This window comes from Xenopus laevis, chromosome 9_10S, assembly GCF_017654675.1.
Source record: "Xenopus laevis strain J_2021 chromosome 9_10S, Xenopus_laevis_v10.1, whole genome shotgun sequence".
In the NCBI taxonomy this organism is placed as follows: Eukaryota; Metazoa; Chordata; class Amphibia; order Anura; family Pipidae; genus Xenopus; species Xenopus laevis.
Window position 1 is genome coordinate 111,677,827 of NC_054388.1, and position 19,093 is coordinate 111,696,919.

Here is a 19,093-nt window from a genome sequence, read left to right on the forward strand (position 1 = left end):
AACCCGGGCATTTGTGCTTTACCATACAGTACAGGGTGCATATTGTATTTGCATGACAAATACCATGTATTAATTATATATATGCATTTCATTTTTATGAATTCCCCAGCATTCTTGTTTGTGGCACAGGATAAATGAGTCCATGTTACCCTTCCTATACCGGTGTTCCTTGTAACCAACCAGTTCCTTCACTCGGCACGCCTTTACAAGAATTTTTAGCCTCATTAAAATTAAATAGGTTCTTCCCAAGTTATTGAACCATTCCAAAAATAAAAAAAGGTACAAATATATACAGACTGCAACATAATTATGGGGAAGTTTAATAGCAGCTCCAAATATAGGCTACTCCCTGGCACAGAATGCTAATACCAAACCCAACCTTGGCAGTCTCCCCTCATAATTTAAGTCTTCCCTCCCTCTAACCAGTTTAGTTGCACTTAGTCTCTGCACTCTCTCCAGCTCATTTATATCCCTCTTAAGGACTGGAGTCCAAAACTGCCCCCATACTCCAGATGAGGCCTTACCAGGGACCTATAAAGAGGCATAATTATGTTTTCATCCCTTGAGTTAATGCCCTTTTTTTATACAAGACAGAACTTTATCTGCTTTATTGGCCACAGAATGACATTTAGGAGGTTTTTCATTAAAGTAAAACTTAAACTGGTAAAAACTTTAAAAAATTCAATTTTTTTAGTGGAAAAACACTTTGAATTCATACCCCAATGTTGCAAAAAGCCCAAATCTGAAAATCCTCCATCTCAGACCTGTCGAGGTTCTGTATAAGTCAATGGGAGAGGCACCTACAGTATCTCAAATTTAAGTTATCTGGGTCTTTGGAGGTTTTTGTCATAAAATCAAACTTTTTCCAACTGTTTTGTGGTTTTCAGGTAAAAAAAAAGCCTGAAAAATTAGAGCAATTCAGGAAAAAGCCAGAAAAATTCAAGCAATTCAGGTTTTTGCTCTATTTTATTGAGTTTTTTCGTGATCCGAGTTTTTTTTATTAATAAAAAAGCTAAAATCGGGCATGGGAGTTTGGTTGTGGTTTTTCTTAATAATATATGAAATAAATTAGTTTTTTTTAGTAAATAACCCCCTAACTCACACTTTTATTGACATAGTAACATAGTAAGTTAGATTGTCCAACCTTTTAAGTCTATATATAACCTGCCTAACTGCTAGTATATTATTTCTATTAAAGTGCATAATTATTGAATGTCAATTTCCGGTTTGTCTTCAGTGAAGTGAAGTGAAATCAGAATATTGGTAACTGGAGAGACGGGATTGCTTTACATCTGATTAATAAAAATTAATTAACAAACTGGTTTGGTGACCCTCCTACAGTATAAAGTAGATACACAGCCAGTCTCGGTACTTAGTGGCCACAGGAAAGAATCATGAACTGGTTCCATTTAATAAGAACTCTGCTCCTGCTGAACTTGGGTAAGTGTCATTATAATGAAGAACAGATATTAGTCAGCACACCGATTCTTGGTATCTTTTCCTGATGGTGCACGTTCTGCAACGACCACTTTCCATTGACAGACCATGTAGTGTAGAAAATGAACAGCACCATCAACTTGGATATGATTTAAAAAGCCTTTATTTGTGCTCTTGTGGGCATCCCCCGCGACGTTTCAGGCCATGTGGCCTTTTATCAAGCTTGATAAAAGGCCACATGGCCTGAAACGTCGCGGGGGATGCCCACAAGAGCACAAATAAAGGCTTTTTAAACCATATCCAAGTTGATGGTGCTGTTCATTTTCTACACTATAAGTGTCATTATAACACATAAAGCCTATGCCTGGGATATAGTACATCACAAAGTACTGCGTATCTTGACAGCGCTATATAAATAAATGATGATGAAATGATGATGATCACTAATAGTGCCACACAATGCTAACTGTAGACCCTATGTTCATAAATAAATGATAGCATTCACACTTTCCTTTATTTATAAATCCAAACACACTTATTTTTAAACAACAAGCCAACAACAGTAACTGTATATAAATATTAATGTTTGTATTAATAATAATTATATACATTGTGATCCATAGATATCACTGAATTTACTTGTTATGCCGTCCTGAATTGAAAGATCACTATACTAAGGTTACAAAATCTTTGAATATGGTTTTCAGGAATACTTTCATTGCATTACAATTACACTCAAATTTTGGGACAAATTTACTCAAATTCAACAGTGCATTTTATTCCATGTGAAAAAAACAAACAAAATATCAATATTTATCAATCCAAAAAATTAAAATGAAAACATTTCTAAAACCGAAACTAAACCATATAAAAGTAAAACAAACTAAAAGCTTCTAAAGAAATCAGTGGAAGGTGTATTTTCAACATTAAACATTCAAGGTGTATTTTATTATTTGAATTTTCTTAAACTGTCAAATTTGTAAAAACATACTCTGGGTACATACTCTACCTAATATTATCAAATTATTTTTAAATTAGATAAAATGCTGCTTACTATTGTTTTTTTTAGGGATCTATGGATTTGCTCAAGATGAAAACTCCAATGAGCCAAGTAAGTATAGTAGGAAATGAATTACTTTTTGCTTCTCATATACAACATTGTGTGAATGGCTTTGTAGCTACAATGGTGATGTTAAATCTGGGGGCAGATTAATCAAGGGTCGAGTTGAAAATTAAAATTTTGAGTTTATTTTAGTGTAATTCGACTAAGGAATAGTCCAAATTTGATTTGAGTTTAAACATTTTTAGAAAAATCTATTTAAATTCAATTTGAGTTTTCAGCTCCTATTCAACTGTTTAAAAAAAAAAAAAAAAAAAAATTTAAATAAATTTCAATTGGTATTTTTTTTCCCGAATTTTGACTTTATGGGAGTTAATGTGAGTTTTTAGAAACTCCCATAAATTAGAAATTTATGCGAGTCAGGACTAGGACTAGAATTAGGACTTTTCTGCTAAAAGGTTCCACCTTGGTCCCTACTTCCTCCTTCCTGAGCCGCTGGGCCTGACAGGGAGGCCCATTTATTAAAGGTCAAGTTTTGGTGATATTAGAGTTTTTTTTAAATCATGATTAACCCGTTAAGTGCCAGCAGAATTTCCAGATGTTTTCTGAACATCTTGTGGTCTCTCACTTTAGGGGCATTTCCTGGGTGGGGTGGGGGGGGGATTTATAGTTTACCTAAGAAAATTATACATGATTTTTTTCAGGTTCAGTTTTTATGTATTTTCCCTTCTAGAGCAAGATCTACAGCTCTAAATACAAAAAAAATAAAAATGCTATTTTTCATGATATAAAGATTTATACAAGAAAAAATATTTTATCTTATGCACAAAATATTAAATCATTTGTAAAGCCTTATGTCTCTTGAACATGCCAATACCAGACATGTATAGTTTTATGGAGATTTCTGACTTATGTAGATCAAACCTCCCAGCAGTAAATTAACTGATTTTCAAACCACTTCAGTAGAATATGGCATACTTTAGATTCCAAAGCCTAAAATCCTGGAACAGTAGGTTTACCCCAGAAAACCATATATTTTTTTGAAATATAAACATTCTGCCGAATCCAAAATGGACAGCCATGTCTTTCTTCTCAAAAGTACCAAGCGTCAAAGCTTTTCTGAACTAAGTAGTTTTTATAAAAAATTCATGAAAATTCTGAAAAATCACCTCAAAAGTTTCATTTTGCAAGTTTGTATCTCCCACCAAGCATAAGGGATCATGCAAAAATATCCTAAATATGATTGCCAGAGGTCCACTGAACAGTTTGATGGCCATTGTGCATAGGATTACCAAAGTATCTGGTGCTTAGACACCCGAAAATAAAGTTAGCGCCCCCTTGCAGATTGTCCCTTCAGGTCACTTCAGCTACTGAAAAATTAACATATTTACTGCATTTTTTAGATGGTAAAAACACAAAAATACATTGTTCCCCCTAAAACCATATATTTTTGGAAAGTACATATTCAGACAAATCCAAAATGGGTTACCATGTCTTTCAACTTCAAACTACTGAGTCACAATGCTTTTCCAAAATTGTCCGTTTTGATGAAATGCCTGAAAATCACCTCAAAGCTTCCAGTTTCTGGCATCTCATCTCCCACATAGCATTAGGTACATATTCAGACAATCCAAAATAGGTAACTATATATGAATGCCACTGGTCCACTGAACAAAAAATGGAGTTAGTCCATACACATTTCATAGCATATATTTCTACTACCAAAAAAAAATACTGCCTGATTTATGTGGGGTAAAAGCGGCAAATTCGTAAGTCAACCCCAGAAAACGATATATTTTCCAAAAGTACACATTCTGATAAATACAAAATGGGTAATTACGCCTTTCTACAGCAAACTACCAAACGGCAAGGTCATAGCTTTTTTATGAAATTTCTGAAAATCAAAGCTTGCACTTTCCCCCATTATATACCCCATTTTGTAAGGGACCATACTAAATAAGTATGCCAGGGGTCTACTGAACACTTTGATGCCAAATATGCATAGATTTACCGGACTATGTGGCACACAGAATGAAAATAGTGCATATGAATTGTCACTTCTGATGTCACTTCTGCAATGTAAGCACCCAGTACGTGTATTATGTTCTGTAAGACCCCTAACACTAGAAAACCATATATTTTCAGAAAGTACACATTCTGTTGAATACAAAATGGGTAAATACACCTTTCTACGGCAAACTAACTGTAAGGCCATGCTAAATGTACAGTAAGGTACCAACAGAAAACATCCTAAATATGCATGCCAGGAGTCTACTGAACACTTTGATGCCCAATATGCATAGATATACCAAACTATGTGGCACACAGAAGCACCCAAACAAAAATAGTGCATGTGAATTTTCACGTCTGACACTCTGGCTGCTGCAATATAAGCATCCGTATGCGCATTATGTGCCATAAGAACCCCTAACAATATAGAGACCCTAGAAAACCATATCGTTTGTGAAACTACACATTCTAGAAAAAGTAAAATGGGTAAATAGATATTTCTACTGCAAACTACCAAACTGCAAAGCTATGTTAAAAGTAGTGTTTTTCTTTTTTAATTTATCATCATAAATAATAAATCGTCATAAAGCTTGTATTTTACCCCATTATATGCCCCACATTTTGTAACGTAACAGCATAAAACAACAGGTTTGAACGCATGGGGTCTACTTAACAGTTTAATGCCCAACATGCATAGATTTACCAAACAATATGGCATGCAGCGGCATCCAAAACAATAAATACGAGACAAAAAATCCAAGTGTAAAGTCAAGTAACAAAGAACAATACAGAATGCAATAAAATCACTAAAATCAAATAAAACTACTAAAATTAATGATTTTTTTTTGCCTAGTGTAATCTGCAGACAGAATCAAAGTTTGCATATTTTAGCAGGCCTAGCAGACAAAATGCAGACCTAAAGATGCAATAAAATGGTTAAAAATGCAAAAAATTACTAAAAATGCACCAAAATCACCAACAATGCAATATAAGCATGGAAATAACATACAAAAGATATTGTGCAGTGTGTGATTCTACTATCTATGGCACTTAAAGGGTTAACATCTATTTCCCTAAAACCACACATGCCATGAAAGTTATTAAAAGACAATATAAAATTATGGAATAAACGATCCAAAATAAATAGGAATATCTATAAAACCTTTTAAAAATGTTAGTTTTTTGGACAATCACAAGCAAAACAATTGGCCCATTGGTGTTATATGATTTCCTGTTGTAAAAATTAACTTTGATTCAGTTTTGGGCTAAGTCCACATTCATGAATTCCCACATTGTGTGATTCACAAAACATACCCAAAGTGCAAAATAGTGGTGCTGCGAATGAAAATGTAATGCCATTAAACTTCTCTGCTCAATACTTCTATTACATCACCTGTGTAACTAAGTGACACGCGCATGGAGACATAGACTCTAGTAGGGGTCAAAGATCTGTGGCAACAACCACTGAGGGTGGGTCAAGGTGCAAAGTGATACTTACACAATATTGGCTCTGAATTATGGGCAAATTAAAGCCATTCAATTTCTTAGTGAATTGGTCAATATTTCTGCATTTTCCATAAATGACAAAATTCTCCCTTACAAAATGAGCAAATATGCCCCATATGTAATAAAAGGCACTAAGTTTGCCCAGGAGAAGTAATCCATAGCAACCAATAAGATGTTTGCATTTAAACAGGTGACCAGTAAATTCTACCTGCTGATTGGTTGCTATGGGTTACTGCCCCTGGGCAAACTTAGTGCCTTTTATTACATAATCCCAATAGAACTTTATCAAATGTGGGCCATGTTTGTATACAAGACATGTAGTTTGTAGATATTTCTACTATTATCTTTGTCTTCATGTGGCTCAAGTGTGACTTTTATAATTACCTTTTTTTTATACTATAAAGACTAATAGTGTCAATATCCTGGACCATGATTATTTGTTCATTTTGCATTTTAACAGTTCTAGCAATGAACAGTAATAGGTTAGTATTTTTGTATTCTTTTAGAATTTGTACGCATATTTTTGGGTGTGTTCCTGTATTTCTTGGACATGTGTGTCTGTATATGTATTCTGAATGTGTTTAGGCTTACCACCTCACTTGTCTATAACCAGGTATATATAGAATTCGCGGCGAATTTGCGCGGTTCGCCGCCAGCGAATAAATGCGCAAAACGCCTGAAAAAATTTGCGGGCGTGCAAAAGTTTTTCCGCCGGCGTAGAAAAAAAAATGAGACGCCGTTTCGAGAATTTTTCGGCGCAAATTCGCCCATCACTAGATATATATAATAAAAGCACACTCTGCATGGCTGATTAGTCATCCCTTTAAATACAGAAGGCGTCCTCAGCTCATAAATTAATTACTTATTAGCCATATTTAGGTGAGCTGGCCACCTTTATATATGTTCCTTTTAAACTGATCTATACCAGCCGCTGTTCTAATGGCAATTACTGCACCTTTATGTCTCCTCTAGCCAGGGCCTGTGGAAAACCTGTGATAGTCAACAGCCGCATTGTTGGAGGGCAGAATACTAAAAAGGGACAGAATCCCTGGCAAGTGATCTTGTGGATTCCTGGTGAAGGACAATGTGGTGGAACCCTCATCAGCAGCAATTTTGTTTTGACTGCAGCCCATTGTGTGGAAAGGTCAGTGTGTATATGAAGAAGGGATGCACCAAATCCAGGATCTGGTTCGGGATTCGGCCTTTTTCAGCAGGATTCAGATTCGGCTGAATCCTTCTGCCCGGCTGAACCAAATCCTAATTCGCATGTGCAAATTAGGGCCACGGGGGGAAATCGCGTGCCTTTTTGTCACAAAACAAGGAAGTAAAAAAATGATTTTCCCTTCCCACCCCTAATTTGCATATGCAAATTAGTATTTGGATTGGATTCAGTATTCGGCCAAAATAGGCTGCTCTGATGTTCTTCTGCTTAGGAATAAAAGCAGAAGAACATCAGAGCAACCTCTTTCTTTCTCCTGACAACTTCCTTGACTACTTGGTGGTCAGACTGGTGGGAAACTGACCAGCAGGTGTCGCTGTTGTAACAAAATTCATTCATATTAACAGCACATGTATCTCTTAATATCTTGGAATGAAAAAATAAATAAATAATGAATGCAAATGGCAAAAGTGCTTAGAATAGCCCCCTCAATTTTACGTTCACTTATTTTAAAGGTTTTATTATCCTTTAATTGCTAATGGGTTTCTGTGGGTTACAACAGTGGTTAGGATTTGCCCCGTGTTATGTATATGTAGGTAATGTAGTATTTAGCGACATGAATTAATAATATTTCACCATTATATCACATTTGATGTTCAGAATGTCACATAAGCAAACATTCTATGAATTATCCATCATTCTGTGCCACAGTCAGAAACCCCCATTAACTGACTTGTCTCTATTTTTCTTAAGGGTAAATGCCTCCTCTGTTATTGTCATCCTTGGAGCCCATAAAATAACTGGAAACCACAAGGAGGAAGTTTCTGTTCCAGTGAAAAGGATCATTAAACATCATCTCTACAATGAGAAAGCTTACACTTTTGACATTGCCCTTCTAGAGCTTTCACGACATGTGCCCTTCACAGACTTTATCCTTCCAGCCTGTCTGCCAACATCTCCCACTGAATTTCTGCCTGGGCACAGTTGTATGGTGACTGGCTGGGGAGACACTGAGTTTAATAGTGAGTATTTTATGTCAGGAACAACACACCATAAATATATTCAATCTAGATCATGTTTGCAGCCTTCAGAGTAAGCTCTGGGAGTGACTCCACCTCAAAGAGAGTATAAAATGAGTTGTAAACCCACCAATAATACTGTACCACAGAGCCCCCTAGTTTTCTATAAAAGTTGATGAAAACCATAATTATAGAAGCAAAAAAAAAGAAATTCTGCTGATCAAAAACATCATTAAAATGCAAAAGATCTGACCAATGAGAATACTGATTCCCAGCAACATGTCAGGCATCTTGATGTTACCTTCTTACATATAGACATAATTATGTCATTTTTGTTTTCATTCTATGACACTGGAAGCAGACAGGGGGATAAAGGGCAGCCTTGTTTAGTGCTAGGAAACTGGTCTTAAACTAGAACCAAAGCCAAACTAAAGAAGTAGGTAGAAATGTTGTACATGGTGTTTTGTGCTTCTGTACCAGCCCAAGGCAACCAAAGCCCTTTAGCAGTAAAGATCTGTGTCTCCAAAGATGCCCCAGTAGCTCCCCATCTTCTTTTCTGCTGATTCACTGCACATGCTCTGTGCTGCTGTCACTTACTGAGCTTAGGGACCCACTCACAATATACAGTACACATAGAATAGAAATGTCACAATATAAGGCTGATTAGTAATTAATACAGATAATTACTACATGGCAGCACAGAAACCAGTGCAATAAGCATCAGAATTTAATAATCAGCCCTGTAGCATCAGCTTATATTACAGCCAGGGAAGCTCATTTTCTGCTGGATAATTAGTGACGAGCCCTAAGCTTAGCTTCTCAACAGCCAATCAGAGCCCACTGAGCATGTGAGTGTCACAGACACTTTCCAAGATGGTGACCCCCTGTGACAAGTTTGAAGTCCTGGATCATTGCTGCTATTGACAAGTTGAAACATTGGGCTAGTGCAATAAGTTCTGTGTATAATATATGCCATTTTTAACGATATTCATTTTAAGGGTTTATTTCTCCTTTAAAATTACCAACTGCAGTGGCAGGAACAAAGAACATGGTGCCAGATTGATACAGGTGAACTGAGATTCTCATTGGAGGATTGTTTGCATTTTAATGTGGTGCATCTGCTCAGCTTTGCTCCTTGCACATAAAGCTGGCTGAACTGTTTGTGAATAGTGTTAAAGCAAACACAATAGTATGTGGGATTTTGCACTTGTATAAGTGTGCTCTCATTATATGTATAAATATACAGTTCATAAAGATACCAGTTTATAATGCAGCTTTCTCTGACAGGTACCAAGCCAAGCCCTGATCTTCTACAAGAGGCAGAAGTGCGTTTGATGGGTTTAGAGCACTGTAGGGAAATATATCTTTTGGCATCAAATGACAGTGACAGTGGCATAACAGATGATATGATATGTGCAATGAATATCCATAAAGGAAAAGATTCCTGCCAGGTGAGTGATATTTATTGATGGGCGAATTCGCGCGATTGGCCACCGGCGAATAAATTTGCAAAATGGGCGTGAAAATTCACCGGCGTAAAAAAAAAATGGACGCCGGCGTCCATTTTTTGGATGCCGACGCATTTTTCGCCAGAAAACAGACGCCAGCATCAAAAAAACGGACACCAGCGTCAACAACGAGACGCCAACGCGTTTCGCTTATTTTTCGCCGTTTCGCAAATTTCGGCGCAGCAAAACGGCACAAATTCGCCCATCACTAGTGATATTTCCTATCACCCCTCATTGCCAATTGTGACTGTTTCCTAATTAAAAAGTGTTTTGCCCCACCTGTCTTCCAGGTCAAACAAGTATGAGCACAGATTAGTGTTGCCACCTGTCAGGTTTTTGGAAGGGCCTGTCTGGATTTCCAAATTAGGATATCCGGACAGGACATTGAATTTAATGACATGCCGATCAACCAATCGCTGACATCATCAGCCCTTATGTCACCAGTCTGCCCCCCCGATGTCACTGGACCACCCCTGATGTCATTGGCCCTGCCTCTTGCCCATTTTCCACCAAACAAAAAGGTGGCACAAATACCTACTTGCTCTTATACCTGCTTCTTTGCAACTTGTGAGCTCTAATGTGCCCTTTAAAGGGATGTAAACCCTACTGCACTGCTCTACCAAACTTTACTCAGTTGTTGCTGGACTACAAATCCTTGAACAATGTAACATATAATGAAGGTTGGGGCTGGGAGCTATAGTCCAGCAACATCATGGTTGTAGTCTTAAAGCAATATTACACAATAAAAACTTTTCCCCAAATCTGACATTTGGGGAATTAATGCAATGCTCCAAATCCATTTTCTTTAGTAATGTTACAGTAATGTACAGGTATGGGACCTGTTATACAGAATGCTTGGGACCTGGGGTATTCCGGATGATGAATCTTTCAGAGATTTGGATCTTCATACCTTAAGTCTACTAGAAAATCATATAAACATTAAATAAACCCAATAGGCTGGTTTTGCCTCCAATAAGGATTAATTATATCTTAGTTGGGATCAAGTACAAGCTACTGTTTTATTATTACACAGAAAAAGGGAATCATTTTTAAAAAATTTGATTATTTGGATAAAATGGAGTCAATGGGCCAGATATGGGATGACTTTGACGTAGTTGTTCAGCTTAAATATATTGCAATATATGGACAAACAATCCCTGTGTTGTTTAAAGGGTAAGGCATTTTTCAGTAGCAGTAGCACAAAATGTCTCTGTCTTAAATATATTGATAATGGGTTGAGTGCAGAGGACTCTTGTATTTGACTATATGTATTTTGTGGTCACAGCCTCATTGCACCCCCGCCTAATGGTTTTAAAAATCAGTGGTGAGCACAACTTTCCCTTGTTAGTTATAGTCAATGGGCGATGTCCTTTCTGTAATTCTGAGCTTTCTGGATAACAGGTTTCTGGATTACAGATCCCATACCTGTATTGGGTTAACACAGTGCTCATTATTTATTTTCTGAAGTGATCTTACTATCTAGAATTAATACAGTGCACTGCTCTGAATATTTTTAACAGTGATATTATTGTCATGTCTAAAGTTAATACAATGTCCTCAACCCATTTGTCTAAAGTGATCTTACTAATGTCTGAGGTTCATGCAATGCCCTAAATTAATTTTCCCTATGTCATCTCTGGGCATAATGAGTGTTACATTTTAGTTTCTCTTTTTTTTGTATTTGTTCAAAATGTTTAACTCATTAAAAGGCCCCAGAAACCCTTATGTGTATCATTGCTAATGATAGTGTCATTTTTATTTTCTTTTTATTTGAAAGTCTTCCTACTCATTTAAAGGAGAATGAAAAGTTAAAACTAAGTAAACTTTATCATAAAGTTCTTTATAAATATAAGCAGTAATGCTGCTCTGAGTCCTCTGTCAAAAGAAACATCACATTTCTTTCCTTCTATTGTGTACTCATGGGCTTCTGTATCAGACTTCCTGTTTTCATCTTATACCTCCAGGGCTTGGACTTGAGCATGCTCAGTTTGTTCCTCTCCCCCTCCCTCCTCCCCTCCCTGCTGTAATCTGAGCCCATAGCTATGATCTATTGGCAATAAACTGCCTTGGTAGCTTTCCTTCTCCTTTAAGTGTAAACATGAAACTGGTAGGAACTTTATGAAATGGAAGTACAGTACAAAATAATTACTTTCCAAAATGTGTTATATGCATGTGTGTGTGTACGCACAAAAAGAGGTCCTCTTTTTCAGGGAAAGGATGATGATGGTCTCTAATTAACTGCTGCTCTTCAAAAAAGGCAAACTTCATATATTCAGTTATCTCAACTTTGCTACAAAAGCACAGGAAGAAACCTTCATTCATGTATTTGAGCCTCTCTGAAATATTCAGTGCCAACTAACTATTCATAAATTGACCTTAAAGGGATATTGTCACGGGAAAACATGTTCCAAAACACATCAGTTAATAGTGCTGCTCCAGCAGAATTATGCACTGAAATCCATTTCTCAAAAGAACAAACAGATTTTTTTTATATTCAATTTTAAAATCTGACATGGGGCTAGACATATTGTCAGTTTCCCAGCTGCCCCAGTCATGTGACTTGTGCCTGCACTTGAGGATGGAACTACTTTCTGGCAGGCTGTTATTTCTCCTACTTAACTGAAGTAGTCTCAGTGGGACCTGGATTTTACTATTGAGTGCTGTTCTTAGATCTACCAGGCAGCTGTTATCTTGTGTTAGGGAGCTGCTATCTGGTTACCTTCCCATTGTTCTTTTGTTTGGCTGCTGGGGGGAAAGGGAGGGGGGTGATATCACTCCAACTTGCAGTACAGCAGTAAAGAGTGATTAAAATTTATCAGAGCACAAGTCACATGACTTGGGCCAGCTGGGAAATTGACAATATGTCTAGCCCCATGTCAGATTTCAAAATTGAATATAAAAAAATCTGTTTTTTGAGAAATGGATTTCAGTGCAGAATTCTGCTGGAGCAGCACTATTAACTGATGTGTTTTGAAAAAACATGTTTTCCCATGACCGTATCCCTTTAACCAAGTGGGTGTGACCTGATAAGCACCGGAATAAGTTGTTGTGACATTTGCTCCAAAAGTTTACGCCACCTTCAAGCAGGTGTTAAAGGTTCACAATGCGCAATTAAGATTCACAATGCAATAAAAGTCTAATGAAGAATATCACATGGTGACATGCAAATATTTACTCACACATCTGTTCTCTTTGCAAATGTTATTGCTTTTCCCCCTTTATACTCCATCTTGGCTCGCACAGATGAGTCAGTATGTTTTTGGACTTCCTATATTTATCTTTTTTATTTTACATAAAGTTTTATTAATGAGACCCAAAGTTCACAACCCTAACTCACTCATGATGCCAACAAAGCACCGAATATGTCTGCAATGAACCTCTCACTCCACAGTGAATACCATTGTACCATTGTAATAGTATTACTATGTTTGTCAACACTCTTTTATTAATGCTTTTTGTTTGCTTAAAAGGGTGATAGTGGGGGACCCCTGATTTGTTATGAGAATGATCGCTGGTACTTGGTCGGAATAGCAAGTTTTGGAGAAGGTTGTGGAGGAGACTTTCCTGGAGTTTACAGTTCTATCCCTGCCCATATGGAATGGATTCGCTCATTTATCCCTGATGTCTCCAGTGGCTCAGAAAGGATTGGATCAACCCCTGGGGCGGGGCTTATGGTTTTAGCCTTGATTTACTTCATCCAGTGAGTATTCCTCTAATCTCTTTTGTGCTTATTTTATTCACATGCTCTTTTAATGAAATAGATGAGTGATGAGAGTAGATGAGCAAATCGTCCCATTTTGCTTCGCCAGAAAATTAGCAAAACTGCAAAAAAAATTAGAGAAACGGCAAAATTTGGCTAAACGAATTGAAGTCAATGGTCATTTTTATGCGCAACAATTTTTACACGTGCAACAATTTTTCTCTCTCCAAATGCATTTAAGTCCATGGACGTTTTTTCTTATGGTGACTTTTTTTCTCCAAATGCATTAAAGTTAATGGGTGTTTTTTTTATGGTGACTTTTTCTCAAATACATTAAAGTCAATGGGCATTTTTTTTTATGGTGAATTTTTTCTCTAAATATATTAAAGTCATTGGGCGTTTTATTTTATGGTGACTTTTTTTCTCCAAATGCATTAAAGTCAGTGGGCGTTTTTTCCTATGGTGACTTTTTTTTTTCTCCAAATGCATTGAAAGTCAATGGGTATTCTTTCTTATGGGTGTTTTTTTTGCTGCAAAATTTCCGTGGCAAATTTTTGTCGCACTTTCGTGAATAAATTTGCACATGGCAAAATGTGTAATTCACTGCGAATCCATGGCTGGCAAATTAATTTGCTCATCACTATTAGAACAATTTAACAACTCTAACAAATGTAATCATGATGGCTGATAAAATGGGAATAATATGAGCAAGTCACTGAGATGCTTGAAAATCCAAACAGATTATTTCCAAAGTCCCTGGGCAGAAGTGCATAAGTTTAAATAGTTGCAATACTAAACTCATTCGTTCTCGTACAGTGTCCTACTGCCCTGGAGTAACTGTCCCATCCCTGTCACTGAATTACTGTATGTGCAAGTTAGGGGGTAGGAGGGGTGACAATAAAATAATGATATTAACAATAGAATAATGAGAACACCCTATTCCATGACGGGTAATGGCTGGTATGTAGGACTATTAATATAAATTAAAGATCAAGACCCCTTGTCCTGGTACATACAAAGGCCAGACCTAAGGCAGATAAGGGGGAAGGGAAGGCTGATGCTAGTGGTCTCAGGTAATCATACAATGACATGCTGACCAAAGGTCAAGACTCTGCAGACAGAAGTCAAACAACAGTGAGATACAGAAGTGTTGCTTCAGAACTGCAAACACCCCATCCTGTCTCAAACTAGAAGACATATATTTTATGGTTTGTGTATATTGGAATCAGGGAAACATAAAATGATGTAACAGGTATTGCAATATTTCCTATAGTAAGCTTACATGCCTTCTAATATAGGAGGAGGGCTTTTGACCATGTATGGTATTTCCGTGTACCCTTTGCGCTTATGGTAAATGCTCAGTAAAAAGGTATAAAAGGTTGTTGTAAGAGGAGTGTCTTTGGGAAGTTCTCCTGTCACACTTAAGTACTATGCTGTGGTGTGATTGTGACAACTCCCTAGGCAAAACTCTTGTCTTGTTTGTCTTTGTCTAATAAATAACCTCACTTATTTGAATAGCCTTTTCTCTGAGGTCTTGGTATACAAAATACCAACAGAGGGGTCTACCTTTCCACCCTGTGCCTTCTTCCACCCCTCATGACTATACTGTATTCAGTTCTCCGTGCTTCAAAATGGAGCAGAGATATCTGCGACAATTCAATTATGCTGGGAAGGGTGTATTTGTTATAAAATGGTGACTTTCAGTCATATTTTACACTTTGCACCCTGTCTTCCAGTTTGTAAGTCCTAAGATAGATATTCTGAAGTAATACTATAGTGGCGAAATAATTGACATAATGATGCTTATTATAATTATTATTATTGACATTTTACTTTTAGAAGTTAGCGAGGAGTTATGTGACCATACAAATGAATTAACTTTATACAGGTAGGAGTAATGTGAATGCTCTTGTCCCGGGACCTGCTAAGGCAAAACACACTTGGAGACCCTTGTTCCATAAGGGTGTGATGATGTGATATCACATTTTTAATAAAATACTTTAAAGAGGAACTCCGGTTTCCAAATGAAAATTTGATAAAGAGGTCCCACATAACACAGAAACCCCTAATATACTCATCACACTTACCTGTTTCTTCAAAAAGTATGAATAAATGCCATTTTCTATGCTGAAATCCAGCTGTGTAACCGTTGTTCTCTTTCTGCATCATTTGAAATCCTGGCAGGGAAGGAGGGACTAAACACTGTCTCCACAGTTTACAGACAGAATGCAGGAACTACATAACCCACAATGCATTGCACTGGGATGTTCCTTTCCTTATTGAAATCACATGTGCAGGGAATTGTGGGGTTTGGAGGATGCAGGCTGAGGACAGATGGCTGTTGATACAAAGTAACAGTAGTCAGTCAGCTCAGCAAAGTAGTCAGACAGATCAGCAGGATAGCAGGGGGCTAGGCTTAGGGGACTGTCAGAAACAATTAAAAATCATGAAAATTCTGCATATTTTTTAATTGATGTATATTGCAAAGTTGCTTGAAATTATGTTTACTTTTCAAAAAACTTAATTAATATTTTTGTGGAGTTCTTTATCTGTGAAAGACACACAGTTTTATTAAATAGCCAATGCATATTAGAGCAGGACATTGCTTGGTGCACATATCTAATATGTACAGTTTCTCTTTATGATTTTTTAACAGGGAACTGCTGCCTGGTTGGGATATTGAGTTTTGGAATTGACTGTGGACAAGACTTTCCTGGAGTTTACACTTCTGTGTCTGCCATTGTGCACTGGATTCATTCATGTATCCCTGCTGCCTGCAGTGTACCCTCCTGAATGACAGATACAATAATCTTGCAGTTTATGTGGGTTAATGCATTGGTGGTAATTATAGCTTTTATTTATGAAACATAGACTTCAAAATCCCACTCTAGAATTTTTTCTCATAAATTAACCTATTTTGGAAATACAACTAATTATATTTGTGCTTTTCTTAACACCCGCTCTTTAACTAACAAATCCACATTAATCCATGATCATTTTTGCTCTAATTCACTTAGTCTTCTTACACTAACAGAAACCTGACTGTCACAGAATGATACCGCCATTGAGGCTGCACTCTCTCATCAGTCTATCTTTCTCTCACACCCCCCGAACCATTGGACATGTGGGGGATTTGGAATTCTCCTCTCCTCTCGCTGTCGGTCCAAACCTATTCCTATTCCTCCAGCCTTCTCATTTAACTCTTTTGAGGTGCATGGCATTCACATATTCCACCCTCTCTCTGTGCGTGTAGCTGTCATTTACAGACCCCCATCAGCATCCTCCTCTGCTGCCTTCCTTTCTGACTTTGACACCTGCCTTTCTTTCTTCCTCTGCACTGACAGCCCTGCAATCATTCTTGGGGATTTTAACTTCCACATTGATGATGCTTCACAACCCTGGCCCTCTTGCTTTCTCTGCCTAACCTCCTCCTTTGAGCTCCAGCAGTGGACAAACACCCCTACCCATAAGGATGGCCACTTTCTGGATCTACTAAAAAAACTCTTTTTAGTTTACTAAAAAAACTCTCTCTCTCTCTCTGGTTTTAACAGTGAACCCTTCCCCCTTTCCGATCACAATTTGGTTACATTTTCCATCTCTCAATCTCCGACCCCACCTGCTTCTTCCCCCAATGTCTTAGTTCAGAATACATGTGACATTGACCTTCCAGCCTTAGCTCAATCTTTCAGGTCCAGTCTCATTTCCTTTAAGGAAACATCTGATCCTGATATCCTGATAAATGAGTATAATCACATACTATCCTCAACCATTGGCTCATTTGCCCCTTTACAGGCTAAGCGTTCACGTGCTCTGAACCCACGACCCTGGCTGAATTCACAAACCAGATTCTTGCGCTCCTGCAAGAGATCTACTGAACGTATGTGGAAGAAATTCTGTATGCAAGCAGACTTTATTCACTATAAATTTCTATTGTCCTGCCTCAATTCTGCCTTGTCAAAAGCCAAGCAAGAGTACTACAGTACCCTTATATACAATCACAAATCCAACCCACGACTTCTGTTTTCTCTATTCAATACTCTTCTCCATCCCTCATCAACAGTATCAGTCAACCAGACACTCTCTCCTCAGGACTTTGCTGATTTCTTTAAAGACAAAGTAGAGTCCATCCGCAATCAGATCCCTACCTCTACTAATGTAAACCAGCTCCTCCTTCCTAAGCCCCTTCTGCATGTCTTAATTCCTTCCCTCTGGTAACAATGTCTGAAGTCTCCAAACTTCTTTTGTCCTCCCCACTCACAACTTGCCCCCTTGACCCTATGCCTTCTTCTCTGCTCAAACACTGGGTTGCAGAGCTTACCCCACTACTTACTCACATCTTCAATTCTTCTCTAGCTTCTGGAACCTTCCCTTCTCCTTTCAAACAGGCCTGTGTAAAGCCTATTCTTAAAAAGGCTACGCTTGACCCAGCCTGTCTATCAAATTACCGTCCTGTCTCCCTTCTACCACTTGCCTCTAAACTCCTAGAGCGTATTGTGTTCTCCCATATTACTAACTTTCTACACACCCATGATCTGTTGGACCCTCTACAATCTGGTTTCCGGCCTGGTCACTCTACTGAGACTGCTTTGTGCAGAGTTACAAATGATCTTCAGGTTGCCAAAGCCAAAGGTCACTTCTCCATCCTTCTCCTCCTTGACCTATCATCTGCATTTGATACAGTTGATCACTCTCTCCTGATGCAGATTCTCTATTCGCTTGGCATCCGTAACCAGGCTGCCTCTTGGCTCTCTTCTTACCTTTCTAACCGATCATTCACTGTCTCCTATGATAACAAAACCTCATCTCCAGTTCCACTTAATGTGGGGGTGCCGCAAGGCTCTGTACTTGGTCTGCTGTTGTTCTCCCTGTACTCTCTGTCTTTGGGAGATCTCATCCATTCATTTGGCTTTAATTATCATCTGTATGCTGATGTACCCAAATATATTTATCCACCCCTTCATTAACAGCTGAAACAGAGGCTCAGATCTCTAACTGCCTCCTGGCAATCTCAAATTGGATGAACCAGCGCCACCTCAAACTCAATCCAACAAAAACTCAATTTATCATCTTTCCACCTAAGCCTGGTCCTACTCCCCTATTTACTATCTCTATTGATGCCTCATTAATCCTGTCAACTCAGCTCGCTGTCTGGGGGGAATCTTTGACTCCTCTCTCTCCTTCTCTGATCATATTAACACCACTGTCAAAACCTGTCACTTCTTCTTACGCAATATTGCCAAAATCCTTCCCTTCCTTTCACCTGATACATCCAAGACACTCATGCATGCTCTCATCCTATCCCGACTAGATTACTGTAACCTTCTACTAACTGGTCTCCCTAACTCCCATCTCTCCCCTCTACAGTCTGTATTAAACACTGCTGCCAGAATTCTCCTCCTCTCATCCAAAAGGTACAGGCCCCTCCGCTGCTGAAGTCCTTATCATGGCTTCCTATAAAACAAAGAATAACTTATAAACTCCTCCTCATAACCTTCCCTTCATTCCTCTGCACCTCACTACATCTCATCTCTTGTCTCTCTATATGTTCCTGCCCGAAACCTCCGCTCCTCTCAGACAACCGCTTGGTTGTACCCCCCACTACTACTGCTGTTTTCCATATCAAACCCTTTTCTCTTGCAACTCCTTAAATTTGGAATGTCATTCCTGAATCTCTCAGGAGACAATCCTCCTTCA

At 38.0% G+C, this 19,093-nt stretch overlaps 1 protein-coding gene across 1 annotated transcript; it reads left to right on the plus strand.

Annotated features, from left to right (window-relative positions):
- Positions 1-1,281: 1,281 nt before the first annotated feature.
- LOC108702349 (serine protease 27) lies at positions 1,282-16,756 on the plus strand. Its single transcript, XM_018237821.2, has 7 exons — positions 1,282-1,440; positions 2,507-2,548; positions 6,986-7,157; positions 7,926-8,194; positions 9,479-9,642; positions 13,170-13,399; positions 16,056-16,756. The coding sequence occupies exons 1-7, from the start codon at positions 1,395-1,397 to the stop codon at positions 16,093-16,095; spliced, it is 963 nt and encodes a 320-aa protein (XP_018093310.2). The 5' UTR covers positions 1,282-1,394; the 3' UTR covers positions 16,096-16,756.
- The last annotated feature ends 2,337 nt before the right edge of the window (positions 16,757-19,093 follow it).

What these genes read in the sequence shown, in the direction of transcription:
- LOC108702349 (XM_018237821.2), top strand. Translation starts at nt 1,395, where the DNA reads ATGAACTGGTTCCATTTAATAAGAACTCTGCTCCTGCTGAACTTGG. An exon ending in TCTGCTCCTGCTGAACTTGG is followed by an intron (nt 1,441 to 2,506) that starts GTAAGTGTCATT and finishes TGTTTTTTTTAG; the next exon opens with GGATCTATGGATTTGCTCAA. An exon ending in TGAAAACTCCAATGAGCCAA is followed by an intron (nt 2,549 to 6,985) that starts GTAAGTATAGTA and finishes TGTCTCCTCTAG; the next exon opens with CCAGGGCCTGTGGAAAACCT.